General features: G+C 43.5%; 1 protein-coding gene across 3 annotated transcripts in view; it reads right to left on the bottom strand.

Annotated features, from left to right (window-relative positions):
* The window catches only part of SUSD1 (sushi domain containing 1), a 50784-nt gene extending 32908 nt beyond the window's left edge, over positions 1-17876 (bottom strand). For 2 of the 3 annotated variants that reach the window (XR_011137835.1, XM_068927816.1), the window contains exons 1-7: positions 17771-17859; positions 15074-15205; positions 14126-14281; positions 13304-13456; positions 11804-11980; positions 7376-7555; positions 5484-5663 (exon numbers count right to left, since the gene is read on the bottom strand). Coding sequence is in view for 2 of the 3 variants with exons in the window: in XM_068927816.1 (XP_068783917.1) it covers positions 5484-5663; positions 7376-7555; positions 11804-11980; positions 13304-13456; positions 14126-14281; positions 15074-15205; positions 17771-17834 (1042 nt within the window). In the remaining variant the exon portion in view is untranslated. Of the gene's footprint in view, positions 1-5483; positions 5664-7375; positions 7556-11803; positions 11981-13303; positions 13457-14125; positions 14282-15073; positions 15206-17770 lie in introns of all 3 variants that reach the window. The other variant, XM_068927817.1, reaches the window with a different exon arrangement.
* Between the last annotated feature and the right edge of the window lie 1719 nt (positions 17877-19595).

Below are 19595 nucleotides of genomic sequence, written 5' to 3'. Positions count from 1 at the left end.
CAACAACTAACGCCTTCCTCTCTCTATGCCTTTAAGGTACTCCTCACTATCATAATATCCAAATTCCACATAATCATCTCAACAAAATCTCCAGAGGGTAACACAGGCTACTAAACCCTACTTGTGGACAGCAGCCGTGACACAGAAAAACAAACCATTCTAACACATAAAATTAACTCTTAGGGGAACAGTTCATATTACTTTTAATAAGAGCTGCTATAAACTAAGAGCATGCACATATGAGTTTATGACACAGAAGCTGCCGTGATTTTTCGCTTTTTGCTGCTGGACATTTTTGTTTTCAAGCTCAGGACCAGATGTAATGTGTACCAATGGTGGGAATGAGTTCTTCCTGTTTGAGTTCCAGGTTCTCACTGTGATGGACGGATCACCCTTTCCTTTATATGCCATGCATAAGGGGCCTGCAGCCTGCTACAGCTCTTACTGCACCTGACACAGTAAGTCTTTGGAAGACTCTCATAACTATTCAGTAAAATAGCTGTGCTGTCAGACTCTGCATTAAAGGGACACAGAAGTCAAATTTCCCTTTTGCCTATCACCAGCTACTCCCTACTGCCTGAATTTTGGAATGCTTCATCAGTAATTTGGATTGGCTTTTTCATACAGGTCAGATGGTATTTCTCCTCAAGCCTTTTTACATATCCATGTACTTTTTCCACTCCTGTGCAGCGTTTGCATCTATTGCAGGGACAATATTTCAATTTTTACCTTCAAAAGTTCTTTAATAAATTTATTTTTAACAACATAGGGAACAATGGTAATGGAAAATGTATTCAAACACTGAGATGCTATTCTTTAATGTCAACTTACATTTTCTTTTCTTTGGATAAGAATAATGAAATGGCATAGAATTCAAACTGTTTGCCTTTCTTCAGACTCCATATTGTAGCTACCCACACCGATAGATGCCAAATACAATCACTGAATACTGACAACCTCTGCAGAAAACAGACATACAGAAAGAGATTTGGAGGACCAGAATAGTAAAAAGCAGACAACCCAGCATATGTAGTGGTTGTTGGGACCAGAGCCTATTTTTACAGGAAGGAAGGATCAGATACTGTGAAAAACCTCCAACTGCAAGAATATCCCTAGGGTTTAGGACTGGGAAATTAGAAGAAGCTTGATGAACTGCAGGAGGAAGTGCAGGAGGAAGGACTATGGAAACAGGATGAAGAGAGAGCTGCAGTAAGTAATGGGACTACTTCGAAGCTCTAAAATATCCCTAACAATTGTTTATTTAATCTAGAAAATTGCATCAGGCACTCCCCTCTTTGTGCACGAACTGACTCCTTCACAACTTTGAGGGAGGTGGGGGAAAGAATACAAGTTTTACAGTTAACACACGATATCAAGGGGCAGGCAGCCTCGTAAGCACCTTTTCCACCACAGTGCATTTAAACTTTTCTTCCATGCTCAAGAAACAAAGTTCTCAAGGGTTAAATTCTCTCTTTCTCTCCGTTTGTGTGCATGTGCGTGGACATCGTAGTCAGTTCCACATCCACCAAAGCAAAGGTAGAATAGCACAGTAAAGTCTTCCTGAAAATCACAGCCTAAAAAAGGACAAGGTGGGCATATGCCAGCACAGGAATATCTGAGTAAATAAATAAAATTCTGCAGCAAACCTCCTTTCATGGTGTCTTTTTTACTATGTGCGCACACACACACATTAGAAGGGAAATAAAACTTTACTTCGGCTTCTATGGTAGTCCTTCCTGACCTTTTACTTTCAAACACTTCTTGCCAAGCTCAATGAAAGACAAAACAAAATCATTTTACATTTTCCTGTCAAGTACCCTCCAGTTCCTCTCCCTGCCCTACTCAAAAAGATATATTTTATGAACTTCAAAATGCTTTATGACATATACTCTACACTGCGCCATTTTCAAGTGCAGATTCAAGAGCAAGCATCTTCATTGCCAAGGCACAATTCGCCTTTTGTCTGGTCTTCTGGCTGCTGTGATGAGTTCAAAAAACCCCAAATCTGTGGAATCCCCTCAACAAGAACAAAACAGAGCGGGAAGGTTTCACTATAGACACTTCCATCTCATAAAAAAAAAGAACTTAAGCCTTACACTACCTTATATCATATTTTGAGCCTACACGCAGAACAGCCTCTCTAGGTAAGATAAATACTGCTGAGAAAAAAGCATAGGTTAGACTTGCTTCTCTTAAACTCACAGCAAGGGGAATACAAAGCTCCTTGTTTCAGACTAGCTCATATTCCACATTTGCATGCTAGAATGCTTTATAGGCAAACACCTTCGCTGAAGCAAACATTATTCCCACCAGAGCATCTCAACCTCTATCTGAAAAAAAACTTCTATGATTCGCCCTGGAATCCTATCACAGCTCAAAATAATACATGGTTGGGAAAAAAAAAAAAAAAGCTATTTCTAGAACAAAAATAAATGAAATCATACATTCTTATTCCACAGTGCAAAAAAAAAAAAAAAAAAAAAGTACAGGACAAGCTGTGCAGGATGCCCAGACTTACACATTCAGCACATCAAAACAGACTAGGCAACGGGTGTTTACTTGCTGACATGTTCTCTGCGTTGTAGTAACTTCAGTGACTTGTTTACATAAACAAATCAAACACTGGGAAAGAAAGACTGCAATCCAGTTAACCACTGCAAGAATTCACTGCTGATGGCTTAATCCTATCAGTATCCCTCAATAAAACTAGCTTTGTTAAGTAACTTTTTATATTTAAAAATAGTTACAATAAAAGGTATTAACAGATATGCACATGTACACATATAGATTTTATAGATATGTATTACACAAACACACACACACACACACACTCACACGCACAAAGTTTTCAGTCAACATACAATGCAAACAAAGGGAATTTCATAGCAGTCACTGCCTGACAAATGAAGAAAAGTGATTATTTGTCAAAGCGAACGTGCTCAGGGCTATTTCTTTACTTCTTCCTTACTTTGAATTAGGATTTTTACTCCATGCTGTTCACTCCCCCTTAAAGCAGCAGGAAAAAAGAAAAATGGTGCTCTGTACCTTTTCATAATTGTTATTCTGGAGTGGTACCTTAATTTCTCTCATTTTAATGGGAATTACTGATTAATTGCACACACTCTTAAGATCACATTCATATCAAAGGCACTACTACTGAAACATTTGAAAGTCATTTGTGACCTCCGATGATTATTAAAAATGTAGTAGCTGAGGATTTTCATACTAATTCCCTATTTGTGATTTTTTCAAATGAGCCTCAACTAGTTGGCTATTTCTGTAAAGTTTTTCCATCCTATTCATCCATATGCCAGGGCATTCCAGAGGAAGGGCTCTTTTTGCCTTCTGATCCAGCAGCTAAAGCTAGAGTCTACATTCCTGCCTCTGGCAAAGCTCTTTCTGAAATCCATGGTAATACAGCGAATGGAGTCTGCAGGTTCAGGTCCTTTAAAGCTTCATGGTGCTCGAGACTGAAGCCTTGACATTGCAAAGACTTACGTGCCTGATTAACTTCCGCACTCTACAATAATGTTGGCTTCAAAACCAACTCAAAAAGTACAGAAGCTATGCAGATTGCTTAAATGAAACATGAATCATGATTTCCAACAACTGCAGTTCCACTCTTAGTAGGGCACTATGAAAGTTAAAGAACTGTTTTTCTGTATGCTTATTTTATTTCATATGTTTTATATATATCCACACTGAACACGCAAGACCAAAGAGGTGGGCATCAAGTCCCAACTCTTTGTGTACAGATTTGGTCTGTGAAGTGATAGAAGTCAAAGGCACTTTTCCAGTCCTTCTGGAAAACATGTTGGTGTTACAAGCTAGAGGAACATTATCACCTGCAAAAGACAGCATCACTACTTAAAAACAAGAGAGATGAACAGTTAAAGAAATATCTCATGACACCCCTTTCTGAGGGCACACAAGAATACTTAGGAGCACAACAGCTACAATCCAAAACATCTGCCAATTTTTTGCTATTATTAAAATGTCATTACATCCTGTCTCCAAACCTACAGTACAACTGTATCTTCATTATAGACCTCCTTTCTCAGGGGTGAATTTTCAATGAAGAAAATCCTCCCGGACTGAAATTCAGAGAACTGGGTCTATGCTGGAATGGCAACCACGAACAAATTTTACTTTGGGTATTAGGGGAGAAGACAAAAGAAACGTTTGCTTTCCTCTGCCCTTTTTGTCACAGCAGTGGACTATACAGAATCAGGCTCACAATAAAGTATTGTTAAGTACCATCTGCTCGCTTGCTGATGCTCCATTGTCTTTTAAAGTGGCAGGTTTCCAGGGCAGCAGTGAAACTCCTGTTGCCTTAATCCCTTTCTGTTTGAAATAAAAATTAGAGTAGCTGGACAGCTGGACTAGCTAGCTGTGCTATGCACTAGCTGTGCCATCCACTATAAATCACTGGATGGTTAACATTCTTTTCCTTGACTTTTTCATCCAAAAGTACCACCACGTTGTCTAAAACAGTAAATTTAAAAGGGCTTTCTTGCCTTCTATTTACCCTACCTTCAGAATAGAAACTTGACACTGGATTAAACAGCACATCCCACATCAAAATGCTAAAGATTTTATCATACTGTTATCTTCGCATATTGGATGTACTACTTCCCAGACCCTTTTACAAAGAATAACAGAAGGTGTTCCACCCCTTTGGGCTGTGGAATTGCTTTTGGCTACGGCAACGCATTATTACCTACTTGAGAAATATAAAATATTGAGAAAAACTGTCTTCCAGTACACCTCTGTGTTGGGAAGTACGTGGGTTTTCCCACAATCTATTGCCAAAAACTATCAAAACTAATGTTCATATACAAAAAAAGTCTGTTTAGGACTAATAAATCAGTTACTCTACTGTAGTTAATCACAATCATCCCTGTGAAGTTTATTAAATTTGAAATCCATCACAGAGACAAAATAATAGTCTAATGAAGGCAATCATAAAGTTCTTTTCAAAAGTTCTGTATCTCAGAGGAAAAATCAATCCTTTCACTTCTAAAATTTGCAACTCATGTGCAATTTTATGAACTAAAATAGGAGCTCTTTCCTTACAGAGTGAACCCACAAGGAGCACAGTTCATAGGTCAAGTCTCACCCTCTCCTCTGCCTCAGCAAGACCACTGTCTCTCGAATCAGCCTACACAACTAAAACTTCATTATGAATTCTACTGGCACTTGAGCCAAAAAATAAATCAGTTCTTTGGCCCTCAAAATGTGACGTTTCTTCAATCTCAGATTAAAAAAAAGAATAAACTCACATTTTTCATTTGTGACAGTGCATGCAATTTGTGGCACAAGGAATAAATCTGTCCAGAACAGAAGTAAATGATTTATTTTCTTTCAACTTCTTTACAGCAAAGCCAAATCAGAAAGACTACTGTGAAGCTCCACAGATTTCATTTGAAGAGAATGGATTTTTTTAAAGCTGAGGAAAAAAAAAATCCTACAGTAATATTTACCTTTGCATGTGTATGTAATATTTTCCCACTCACGATCTATTGTGCATTCTGAAAAATTCCTGTCTCCATGGAAATAATATCCTTCTTTACACTGATAGTACACTCTGCTCCACAGAGTGGTAGAGTTGTCCCAGACCATTTCTGTGTGTGGAATCAACAAAGGTTTGCCACAATCTATTTCTGGAGGAGAGAAAACAGGATAATAATACCTAAAAATAGAAACAAGCAAGGCATGTCACAGGATTTAAAGAGGAGATGAGAATTGTCCCAGCAAACAGCACTCCACCTTTTTGCACTTCCTAATGATTTCTAGAAGTCAGGTCAGCCATTCAGAACCTGGAATTTCACGCCTGCAGAGTTTCGAACAGAGCAGGGAATGCATTCCTCAAGATGCATCATAAAATAAGAGAGTCCTGCTTAGAACTGGAGAACAAAGATCTCCAAGCAAATTTTAATAGATGGCTTTACCTTCCCCGACACTTTCGTCTCCCACATGATTTTTTTTTTTTAATTTTTTTTACTTAGCAACAATAGAGGTCAGAGCATCTCCCCAGAAGACGTAATTTAGCACAATCTTACGGCTGACCTACGAAAGTTCAGTCATCCTCAAGGCACTGAGGCCAGCCACCATCTCCCTCACAGGAACTGAAACAGGCTCTGTAGAAACTTTCAATCAACTTTCTGGAGAGCAAGCGATTCCCTTACATCTAGGGAATCTTCAGATGGTGAGATGCAGGCAGTTTCTCCTCCCTGCAACCCATGAAGGAGCCCACCCAAAAAAAGCGTGAATGAGAGTGAAGATAATGGGATAGAAAATTACTCTGTTCTGGATAACAGGGGAGGGATTTTGCACTCCAGTTCATACACTACTTTCATGCACAGAAACATCTAAAAAATGATGCATGCTCCAAGGAGTGACATGGAAGAACAGCATCAAGAGCGTTGTGTTCGACTGCGGGTAGGTTTAATTCACGCCTTGAAAAAAGGAGGAGCTTGCTTCAGACAAGGGGAAAGAGCACTTCTGAGGGGAATCTGACTGGTTATTCAGGTCTCTCTAGAAATAACCAGAAAACTGGGGTAACGTACTTTGAAACTGATCCATTTACTTCGTTGTTTTCAAGGCTTCACAATAAAATTAGGGAACTAAAAGAATTAAGAGAGAAGATCTAATCCATTGAAGGATATTTTGGGTTAAAATTCTCTCTCAAATCCACAGTGAATCTCACACTCCAGTCAAGGCTTCTGCATTGCTTCGCTTATAGGACTTAAACAACGTAAAAATTCACATCTTACCTTCACCAAAGCTTACATGCAGAAAACAAGTGTTTTTTTAAATTGTTCAATGAATGATCGTAAATGATTCTGAGACTCCATTCAGAAAAAAAAGTGAAATATAGAATTAAAAAATAAAACACGTAGAATCATAACCTTATAATTTACATTATTACCTTTAAAGCAAAAGGTAATCATATACTTTGCAATGTGGAACATCCACTATAATGACAACCTTTCTTTTCAGACATCTTTTCAGGTTCCATTTCTAAGTAGTGGCTTAAGCCACAGAGTAGGTGTTGGGCTAGAAGAAAGCAGTGATTTAGGCTGGATTTCCATCTCACGGAAATCCTAATGCCAAACATGCCAAAAATGCTGAAGATGTAGCCTTTTATCTTTAGAATCTGTTAACATTTAAGAATCTGTTGCAACTGCATTAGCAACACAGATAAAAAACTATTTAATATATGGCTTTTGCTTTGTGACTTCCTATGCCAGAAGATGGTATAAACTGAGTGCCCAAACAGGATGTCGCCAGCTTATGACTGCATAACCATTATTTATAATGATGTCCGAAACAGTACCTATGCCAAATAAATCTGAAGGCAGACTGGATTTACCTTTGCACACCAAATCAGTACCATCCCACTCTCCTTTGGCATTGCAAACTGCAGTTTGATTGCCACTTGCAATAAAGTAACCATGAACACAATTGTAAGTAACTTCACTTCCATATGTGGTTCCACTTAAGGATGGTGGATGTGCATTTACGATAGAAGGTGGAACTCCACAATCCACACCTACACAGGGGAAAAAAGAAGAAAATAAATTGTTATTTAAGTAAAAAAAGTGAGGAAGGCTGCACTCCAATGAAACTATTTCTTTTACCATTATCGACTAACCATCTCCTGCGGTAACTGAATTCGCCTCCATATCCTCTATGACACTCCCACTGCGAGACTGACAACAGCGCTCTGGCTAGTTCAGAACTATGGTCAGATCCTTCCAAATACAGTAAGTTCTGCCTGCCTTTTCTTCACTATGGTATACTAAATTTATGTCTTTGTCCTCAGTCTAGCTGTTAAAATACCTGAAATGTCCTAGTTTTTAATTAAGATTCTCCTTCTTTTAAAAACATGATTAAAGTTGGCCAGTTGGTTCTAAAGCATTGGGGGAGAGGAAGGGTCAGACCAAGGCAGACAGATAAGCAAAAACTAACTTTAGGAAAGCAAAAAAAAAAAAAAAAAAAAAGAAAAAAAAAGAAAAAACACCCACCTCACAAGGACCAGATAAATGCAAAACCATAAAAAATGTTGCAACATGCAACAAAAAACCCTTCCTCTTAAAACAAGACTCTACCCGCTGTTCAAAACACGCTGTAATATCTAAGTTGTTTTATATACAAAAAGCCTCCAGGCTAAATCAGAATTTGCAAAATAAGTGTAGTAGCATAAACAAGTAGTTTGTTTTTGACAGGATGTACATTTTTTTCGAGTGAGCATCTACCTACCTGCTTTCATAACAGCATGATAAAAAATCCACATTCAACAGTTTAACTACAACTCTGCACACACATGACATCTTTCCAGAGAACGAACTACCTGAGATTTCAGCTCAAGACAATTCTGCTCATTAACAGTCAAAGAAAACTGTATTCTTTGAAAGTATATTACATCCACACTCATATACTTAAATTAGAAAAAAACGGACCTGTTCCATTTACAATATCTTGATGTCAGGCCAAATATCCTACCAAATTTGATCTAATTTGATCTGTCAGTTTCATCATGAATAAAATAAATGTATAAATTATCACAGGAAGTGACACAAATTCTGATTTGGAACATTCTTGATTTTCCTGAACAAGAAAGAATTACACTTGGCCAGGAGAAATTCTTAGATTAGCTAGAATAAAAAGAATCACCAAGGAAATTGTGAGACTTTAAAAGAATTTTTGTAAGGCTTCCTTACGGAAGAGAAGGCTACTCGGACTTGCTGGTTTTACAAAAAGAGAAGAAGTCTTCACTGAAATCCAGGAAAAGAAACTTGCAATATAAAGAGGAAATAGTTTGCCATTTCAACCTCATGAGCTGTTTTTTAGGGTTTGAGTCTTTTTATTCCAGTTAATCACTGGAGATCTGCTCAAAACTCCAATCTGACCTACTGTTGGACTGTGGAAATTAAAAAATCATGTGTCAAAACGTCATTAAAAATATTACTAAAAAAATGTACTGACAATTCACAAGGGCTGTTGTCCACATGCTTTCATTAGTGGACGTTTTGAGGCTTTGAGCGCTTTCTTTTTGTTTTCAAATTCATTTTTGCTTTATTTTATTTATTTTGGGGAGAAAAGTGTTTTTGTAATCGCCTTATCTTCCATGCCATTGCATTTTAAATTTATATATAACTACCGCCAGTAATTTCATAGTAAATTGTCTGGTCCTTTCCTTCTTAAGAATTTTCAGGGAATGTTGAATACTTCACTTTTTCCAGTAACACTGCTTTAGCATCCTTATTCTTATTTTTATATACACACACAAACATCTATCCACTGTCAAAAAAAAAAAAACAGGAAAGAATTAGAAATAGAAGATTGTATGTATTTTGAGGGAAAGAGTCTCTGCATTAACACATTATTTTCAGGACTGCAATCCTCTTCTTCCATACAGTGTTGTTAAACACATAGTGGTTTATGTCACCTAGCACTTTTTGTCATTTAACTAACACACAGACTTTCTAACTACTCACAGGAACAGAAAATACTGCAGTAATAGTTCAGCAGAATGGGTGAGCACAACACCAAAGCAAGTGGAAGTTTTAATGAAGCTCATGAGAAGCATTCAGAGATCTTCTGAAAGTGCTTGATCATGTGCAGGTGCTCTTAAAGTCAGGAAAGCTACCTAGCTTTTGTAACTGCAGACAACTCTAGGAAAAAACTTCATATGCTCCAGAAAACTGAGTCTTTCCCTGTAAGGTCATGTATTTCATTATATCCTAAGAAATACTTCCGAAATCTTAACGTTTTCTAAGCCTCAGCTCACAGACCCAAGAACACATTGCTCTTTCTGCAGAAATGAAAGGACAAGCATCTAAACTGACATTAGAGTAACAAGAGGTGGCATAACTTTATTATATATTTCCTAGAAAATAAGCCTTTTCCCTCTAAGAGTTTTGCAAAGATAATCTTGACAGAAAATAGTAATTCATTGTTCATGTAGTGAAGGGCATGTTATTCTGAAGCAGCTTCAAATCAGAAGTATCAACAAAATGTTTATATATCAAATAATCTGTCTTTTTCTTTTTTTCTTTTCTTTGTTTTTTTTTTTTTTTTCTCTAAGAGCCAGAACCTTTAGAATGAGCTTTTGGATGGAGGAACCAGACTACTTTCTTTCACAAAAACACTTCAGAGAATCACAGTACAGCTCGGTTAGAAGGCACCTTTAAAGATCACCTAGTCAAACCCCCCTGCTCAAGCAATGTCACCTTTTGCCCAGGACCTTTTGCAGACGGCTTTTGACTATCTCCAACAATGGAAACTCCACAACCCCTCTGGGCAACCTGCTGCAGCGCTCAGTCACCCTCACAGGAAAAAAGTTTTTCCTTAGTTTCAGATAGAATTTCCCCTGTTTCAATTTGTGCCCTTTGTCTCTCGTCCTGCCACACTGAAAAGAGTCTAGACCCAACCTCTTTACACCGTCCCTTCAGATATTTATACGCGTTGATCAGATCCCTCCTTAGTCTTCTCTTCTCCAGGCGGAACAGGCCCAGCTCTCTCCGCCTTTCCTCAGAGGAGAGATGCTCTAATCCCTTCATCATCGCACTGGCTCCTTCGCTGCATTTACCCCAGGAGCGCCACATCTCTGTCATCCTGGGGAGCCCAGCACGTGGCACAGTACTCCAGGGGAGGCCTCAGCAGGGCTGAGCAGAGGGGCAGGATCACTTTCCTCCGCCTGCTGGCAATGCTCTGCCTAAGGCAGCCCAGGCTACCCTTGGCCCTCCTGGCCACAAGGGCACATTCCTGCCTCATGGTCCGCTTGGCGTCCACCAGGACTCTCAGGTTCTCCGTGGAGCCGCTTTCCAGCGGCTCGGCCCCCAGCCCGTCCTGGTGCCTGGGGGTTATTCCTCCCCAGGTGCAGGGTTCTGCACTTCCTGTGGTTGAACTTTGCGAGGCTCCTCTCTGGCCCTCTCTCCAGCCTGTCCAGGGCCCTCTGAACGGCAGCACAGCCCTCTGCTGCATCAGACACTCCTCCAGCTCTGTATGATCAGCAAGCTTGCTGAGGAGGCGCTCTGTCCCTGCATCCAGGTCACTGAGGAATACGTTGAACAGCACTGCACCCAGTACTGACCCCTGGGGGACACCGCTAGCGACACGCCTCCAACTAGACTCTGCGCCGCTCATCACAACCCTCTGAGCTCTGCTCTTCAGCCACTTTTCAGTCCACCTCACTGGCTGCTCATCTCACCCACACTTCCTCGGCTTCTCTGGGACGATGTGACGGGGGACAGCGTCCAAAGCCTTCCCGAGGTCAAGGGAGACAACGGCCACTGCTCTCCACTCGTCTCTCCAGCCAGCCACCCCAGCATAAAAGATTCCAGGTTGGTTAAGCGGCGTTTCCCCTTTGGGGATCCATGCCGACTACTCCTGATCCCCTGCTTGTCCTTCATGTACCTGGAAATGGTGTCCAGGATGAGCTGCTCCATCACCTTTCCAGGCATGGAGGTAAGGCTGACGGGCCTGCAGTTCCCTGGCTCCTTCTTCCTGCTCTTTTTTGAAGACTGGAGTGACGTTTGCTTTCTTCCAGTCCTCCGGCACCTCTCCTGATCTCCATGACCTTTCAAAGATAACTGAGAGTGGCCTTGCAATGACATTGGCCAGCTCCTTCCACACTCGTGGGTGTATCCTATCAAGACCCAAGGACTTCTGTGTGTCCAGTTTATCTCAGTGATCCCTAACCTGATCCTCCTCCTCCATACATTTTTTTCTCCATGTGTAAACCTCCTTGATGAAGAATTTGAGAAAGAATTAAAAATATAGAAACTCCTTTCACCTTTACAGTTTAAAGTAGCAGGTTCCCAAGTTTCATTTGAAGTACAAAAGGAAAACTTCCCCTCTTCGCTGTAAAATCCTTCTTTACATTCATAATGAACCACACTTCCTGGTACCAAGCTGTAGTTCCCTACAATGTAGCCGTGCTTCATCTCAGGAGGGGAGCCACATCTGATTTCTGCGAAGAGAAAAGAATTGGGTTCAAAGCAAAGATTTCATAGCACAAAAAACAGAACACATGATCATTCTGAGAAGAGCTGGAGTGGACAGTCGCATCACAAAATCTGTCTGTCTGGGTGAATTTGAGGGAGGCCGAACACTTGCTTTTGCCACAGTCTGGCAACCACAGCGAACCAACAAATGAGCCTACATCTTTATCAACATTCAGCTGGAACCTTTCACAACACCGAAGATGTGGTACTGGAATGTGATGGTGCCTTTGATAGCCTGGTTTCGTTACAGCAATGTCTGAATTTTCCCTCCACAGCAGAGGAAAATTTCAGGCCCCGATGCACAGCTGTATCTCCCTGTGCGCAGGCAAGGGGAAGCACTGCTGCGAAACTGAAATCAAACCGTCTGCCCCTCAATTCCTTCAGCTCATTGAACCAGCTTGCACAGAAATGCTATGCTCCTCTCCATACAGCGAGGTGATAGGGCTCATTTGTCAGTCTCCACAAGTGGCACAGTCAGTACAGACACACTTCGTACCATACATAGTGTATGGTGTAGGGGGACAGTCAGTAAGATAAGAAGGGTACTGGCAACCCTGGCAAACCGGAGCAGAGCACCCTAGCTGGCAAAACCGATCAAAGCGGAGACCGTGAGCTTTACTAACAGCTCTTGCAGTGATCTGGCACTGAGAGATGCGTTTAACCAAAGCAGTTCCTTGCACCTAGGGTGCCTGGGTCCACTGGGCACCATGACAGCTACAGGCTACACTGCTAGGACTCTGCATCTGTGAAACCTTATACTGGAGAAATAGGAGAGAGGAAAAGAGGAATCGCTTCAAATTCAGATTTACGTCTTTTTATGGCAAAATAAACGGAGCATTTTATTTGTGCAGGTGGCACAGTAAAAAATGGCTAAACTATTATTCTTATCCCCTAGGCCTGTTTATTCACTTGACCTCTCTCACCAGCTATTTATCCCTTCTTCCCTTCCCTTCAAGCACTGTGATTATTTATGTAAGTGGATTATGGCATATTTCCTCTCTGCTCAGAAACTAACTATATCATCTCCACAGCATATTACACTTCTCTGATGCTGCACACTCAAACCACTGTTGCGATCCTGTAGCAATCACATCCTGTGTTGACTCTACCATCCAGACAAAATTGCAACATACTGAATGCGAGAAGAAAAGAATAATCATACAGCAAGTAAAGTCCACACAGAGGAGTTTTGCCCTGCCGACTTAGAACTACAGGTCAGAGCAAGTACCACTATATTATGACAGATCTGATTTTATTAGCCAACACGAACAGCATCCAAAGGCCCTCACCTTTGCATGAAACCATATTTCCATCTGGATGGAACGAACGCTCTCCGTTTTCTAATTTATAACCATCGACGCAGAAACACTTGTAGCTGCCTTCAGTATTCACACATCTTGCATTGTGACCACACAGCCCAGATTCCTCACATTCATCTATATCTAGAAATTCAGAGCAAAATGTAAGCATTTCTTAACAGATTTCTTTTTCTTCTTCTTATTAGTTAATGCAAGACCTAAGCTTAAAATGCACAAAGGATTCCCTGAATGGTTCTGCGTAGCTCCTGAGGGCTCTTCTGGGAAATCAAGGAGCTTACCATTGGCCAGTGTTCAACCATCTGGAAGGATGAGATTCCTAGAAATTTGTAGCTGTCTTTTAAAATTCATTTCTGTTTCACCTGACAAATAGTTTCCAATCTATTTCCTGCTACAACCATTCCAGAAAAAATCTTACCTCTGCAAATATCATGATCAATTACAAACATTTAATTACTGTGACAAGAAACCAACTAATATCCACACTAAACACAAACAGGACACTCAAGTGGAAAGAAGAAGTATAAACTTATTTTCTTAGATCTAGCTTTTTTTATTGCAAGGATTATTGCTTGAATGGGACTTTGTAGCAATAATTCATAAGGGCAAAGGATCAGAAATTGAACTAATTCATAGCTCTTAGAACCTAGATGTCAAACAAGTGTTTGTAGCATACAGCAGGACCTGCTGTGATACAGTTTGGGAAAGAAAATTCTAAAGTATCCAGAAAAATACTGGTGCAGTAGAAAAGGCAGTTCTGGATTCCTGGTTGTCGAGATTTCTTGTGACATCTACCTGTACAGTTTGTTCCATCATTGGGAATAAATGTCTTGTTGTTGTTAGAGGCACGATAACCATCAAGACAAACACAGTAAAAACTTCCATGTGTGTTATGACACAGGGTATGATTCCCACAGATCTTGGTGGCTCCAATCTGGCATTCATCTTTGTCTGTCAACATATTTAAAACACATCAGAGAGAGATGAAAAAAGTAAAATCCCTCCCCTCCTTATTCATTTTTGAGTGACAAGATTTCCCTTTACTGCTTGTTTTTCTAAGTTATTTGGGCCTTAAACACCGCTTGAAAGCTGGAGTGTTTAGACCAATAGAGATTGTTGTCCCTGGAGGAGACGGTGAATGATGTTTCATGACACAGCTTGAGCCGATCCACAAGCTGTTGAAATCGGAAGGGCCTGCTCCCCTCCCCTGCTCCTCCTTCCAGCGTACACTGGCTGTAGCACTTGCTGGAGCTTGTGCTCGTCTTACTCAGCTCGCTCAGCTGACAGGGACTTAACCTAGCAAACTACCTAACTTGCCTAACTTTACTGTGTAGCTCTCAGTTCAACAATGCATAGGTTAAAAAGAATAATAGTGAACCCTACCATATATAAGAACAAATTGTTCAAGTTAGAAAAAAAAAATTAAACAAGCCATTCCGATACGCTGTCTTATATTCTCTAAGACAGAAAGAATTTACAAGCTTTCATTATGCAACAGAAATTGAACAAAATACTTAAAGAACTAAGTACAAAACAATACTTACATTAAGTACAAGTAAAGTACAGCCCGTGGCTAGCCATTAAAAGAAATGAAAACCAATCCATACACATCCCAGGTTTTGGAAATACTGTCAGAAAATGATCAAAGTTCGTACTCTGTTTTGAATAACTCAGTGATATCAGCCAAGAGAAGACATTTTAGGAATGCACAGTTTCTTGCCATTGTACAAAGAGGTAGCCTACCTTGACAATGGGTTCTTCCATTCCCCACAAATCCATAGTTACAAATACAGACACTTCTTTCTTCTGTTTGATGACAAGTAGCATGAATGTGGCAAGTAGCACAGACATCTGGAACTGATCTCTTCACAACTGCTTTAACACAAGGACACGATTACACGATTTTCTTTTCCTTGACCAATCTACTTGTATCTTGTGCGCTCAAGATGTAATCAGTTAGCATAAATGCTATTCATAAAAACGATATTGAGAATGATGCCAGGATGAAAATGGCTTGCAATAAAGCCATTTATAAAATGAATTTATCTTAGAAGTTGTAGAGCAGCATATGACACACAACCTAATTGATTATAATTTGGTAGGGTGACAAATACATATGAAACCAGAATTAAACATGAATTCATTCCCTTATTTGTATTCGTACGTTTTGCGTATTTTGTGACTTTATCTCTGTTTTTCATAAGATCTTCTCATTATCTTTATACAAGCAACAACTTTCCAAATGATAAACCTCAGAATGGACAGTTTGAATATAGACAAACCACATGCACGCTTAGCACCCCTTTACTATTTTTTTAAAATAACTATTTAGTCCTGCACAAGCTGATTATGTCTCAAGGTGCTAGACATAACAAGAATGGAATTTTTTATTTTTCCTAGACACATAAGATTGATAAGGACGGTATGGTTCTTATTAAACACAAATCTTGTTGTGTACATAACAGCTCTTACAGAGTTTTCTTCATGTGCCTGTACACTGTTTCGAAACATGTAAACATGACTTGAAGAAAAGGGCGGCTGAAGACTCTAGGTAGCTTTTTTACAGACACAAATTTATTCAATTGCAAGAAAAAAAAAGCCTTTCCAGATGCACAGTGTTTTTTTTTTTTTTTTACTCCCAGTGCATTTATGAGTTTATTTAAGACGCATAGGCAGTGTCATAGATTCCTACGGCTTCTCTGTGCATTTACAAACGTTTTTTCTGTGTGCTCCACAATGAGAAGAAGAGAAAATAAAAACCTACTGGCAGGAAGTGGTAGCCAACATGGACCAGAAAATTAAATTAAAAACAGCCATAGCAAGAACTAGCTCATGATACTTCAATCCTCTGATAAGAAATGGGAGCGCCTGTCCCAGATTGCTGCTACAGGAGATAAAAACGTGTATTTCCCCCTATTACCACAGATGAAGTTTTGTGACTTATTTTCACTTAGTAACAACACCCTAATTTTCGCAGCCGCACAAAGAATCGTCCCAACGATTTCAGCCCTATCTACCAGATCTCTTGAACGCCTCAGGAAGTGACAGGCAGTTCCCACGCAGGAACAGGCCAGCACCACCATGGCCCTCGAACCCACGCCAGCCAAGCGCACTGGGCAACCCAAAGGAGACGTGGGGGCCACCTCAGGGGGGTATGCGGGCAACCCAAAGGGGACACGGGGGCAGCTCAAAGGGGACACGGGGCACAACCTCAAGAAGACACGGGGGCAACCTCAGGGAGGCATGGGGGCAACCCAAAGAGGGGGCATGGGGGCAACCCAAAGAGGAACACGGGGGCAACCCAAAGAGGGGGCAACCCAAAGGGGGCATGGGGACAACACCAGGGGCCACATGGGCAACCCAAAGGGGTCAGGGTCAAGGGGGCGACCCAAAGGGGGCATGAGGACAACTTCAGGGGAACATGGGGGCAACGGACACGGGGGCAACCACAGAGGGGCATGGGGGCAACCCAAAGAGGGGGCACGGGGGCAACCACAGAGGGGCATGGGGGCAACCCAAAGAGGGGGCACGGGGGCAACCCAAAGAAGAGACAGTGGCAACCTCAGGGAGGCAGGGGGGCAACCCAAAGAGGGGGGCACAGGGGCAACCCAAAGAGGACATGGGGGCAACCCAAGGAAGAGACGGCAGCAACCTCAGGGAGGCAGGGGGGCAACCCAAAGAGGGGGGCACGGGGGCAACCCAAAGGCGGGGCACGGGGGCAACCCAAAGAGGGGGGCACGGGGGCAACCCAAAGAGGACATGGGGGCAACCCAAAGAAGAGACGGCGGCAACCTCAGGGAGGCAGGGGGGCAACCCAAAGAGGGGGGCACGGGGGCAACCCAAAGGCGGGGCACGGGGGCAACCCAAAGAGGGGGGCACAGGGGCAACCCAAAGAGGACATGGGGGCAACCCAAAGAAGAGACGGCGGCAACCTCAGGGAGGCAGGGGGGCAACCCAAAGAGGGGGGCACAGGGGCAACCTCAGGGGGGCAGAGGGGCAGCCCAAAGAGGGGGGCACGGGGGCAGCCCAAAGAGGACATGGGGGCAACCCAAAGAAGAGACGGCGGCAACCTCAGGGGAAGGGGAACACGGGGGCAACCCAAAGGGGGGCACGGGGGCAGCCCAAAGAGGACACAGGGGTAACCTCCGGGGGGCAACCCAAAGGGGGCCCGGGGACAACACCGGCGGCCACACGGGCGACCCAACGGGGTCAAGGGGGCGACGCAAAGGGGGCATGGGGGCAAGCCGGGGAGGGGGGCACAGACGGAACAACCCTCCCGCCGCCGCCGCCGCCGCCGGCCCGGCCCGCCCCCCCGGGCAGGGCGCCCCCTCCGCTGCCGCCCGCCGGGGCGCCGCCGCCGCGCAGGGAAAGGGAGGTGGGGGTGGAGCAGGGGGGTGCGGACTGCCGCCGCCGCCGCCGCCGCCCGGGGCCCGCACTTACCCCGCGGCTGCCCGGCGCACAGCAGCGCCAGCAGCAGCGGCCCCAGGCCGCCCCCCGCGCTCATGCCGCCGCCGCGCCCCGCCGTGCTGCCCGGCCCCGCCGCCGCCGCCTCATCCTGCCCGCGGGCTGCGCGCCGGGCGGCCGGGGCAGGGCGGAGGGCCGCGCCGCGGGCCAGGGCGTCGCGCTGCCCCCAGCGCCTGCCTGCCAGGCCGCCGCCGCGGCGGGCGGCAAGGAGGGAGGGAGGGAGGGAGGAGGGAGCCGCCTACCCCGCCCGCAACCGCCTTATCGCCGCCGCCGGCCCGCCCCGGGCCTTGGCCGCCGGCCTCGGCGCCTTCCCCCCGCCTGGCTCGCTCTCCGTCCCCTCAGCAGCCCCTCCAGGGCCCTTTTCTGCCCCCCTACCAAGAAGCCTTCGCCACAAAACCCACTTTCGTTGTTTTCTTTTTCTTTTTTTTTCCCCTTTTCCTCTCCCCTCTCTTCCCTGGCACAACCGCTTCCTTCCCCTGGACGCCGCCTCTGCCCCAGCCCGGGCGAGTGGCAGGGCCGATAAGGGCCGGCGGCGGCCTGGCTTGAGCCGGAGCCGGAGGGAAGCGGGCGCGAGGGTATTTGTGACTGCGGGTAAAGGGGGAAGACAACGTTTGGGAAGTTACACCTCTTTGTAGGTGTCCCTGGGGACAGGCCCCTCTCGGCCCGTGGGCGGCCGTCGCGCGCGTCTCGGGGCGCTGTTGGTGGGACAACCCTGGCGGGAGACGCCTCGAGGAGCGCGTCCGCTCCGCTCCGCAGCGAGCGGCATGTACCGCGGGGTCGAGATCCCTCTGCGCCTGAGGCAAACACCTGCTTTGAGGGGTATTTGCTAACTGGTTCTGCTAAAAGGGGCTGCGAGCTTTGCCCGAGTAGCTATAACCACCAACCACGTGTACTTGAAATTAAGCAGCTTCTTTTCTCTTGTCTTAGGCCTTTCCTGGAGTATACCACGATGCTAAAATGTTGTTTTTAAGCAATACCAACAAGGTATTGATTAGAGAGTTTTCTGCTGTAGAAGAGCCTGTTAATTCTCCTAAAGCTCATCCATTTGTCTGTGAACCTGAATTTCAAAAAGCAGCATAAACCTGAGTTGGTCTACAAATGCTGATGCTCAAATATTGCTCCTAAAATAGAAAAGTGTCAAGGAGCAGACTAACATAAAGAGAGACTTAGGTGTCTCACTATGCTCTAATGAGCTTCCTGAAGGAGCTGTTCACGTTCCACGTTGGCTTTACTCTAATGCCGTTTAATACTAATGTTGTCAAGCCCTCTGTCATGGTTGAGTTTAAGTGACGTAAACTCATCTATCACGGCAGTGTCTTTGCAAGCAGTTAGTGTAACAACAAAGATCGAATGCAAACAAAATCCCATTTCACAGAGCTATTAGGGTCACAGCAGCTGATCTGTTCCAGTGTTTTTTAATTACTGGGCTGTCTACTGAAGCATGTATGCACTTGTAGCCAGCTTCTGCTATACTTACTCATCTCAACCACAACAAGAAGTGACTTGATTCTCACGCAATGCCCAGTGTCTACTCCTAGAACAGCATACTAAAGACTTGGGTACTACATAGTTCTGTCTTAAGTTTAGCAGGGGCAAGTATACTCAGTGGTGCGAAAGAGTTTATCACTAAAAACAAACAAACAAAAAATCCAAATGAGCTGTTCTGTATAACTGATGAAAAACCATTTCCAAATGATATTTTTCTCTCCCTTAGCAGCCCGCTAGGATGCACACCCACTAATCAGAGCATTTTCTACTTTTCCTCTCATAAAAAGTAGCAGGAGCTACTGTGGAAGTGAAA

The sequence above is a fragment of the Struthio camelus genome, chromosome Z, assembly GCF_040807025.1.
Source record: "Struthio camelus isolate bStrCam1 chromosome Z, bStrCam1.hap1, whole genome shotgun sequence".
Lineage (NCBI taxonomy): Eukaryota > Metazoa > Chordata > Aves > Struthioniformes > Struthionidae > Struthio > Struthio camelus.
This window is presented reverse-complemented; position numbering and strand designations above follow the sequence as displayed.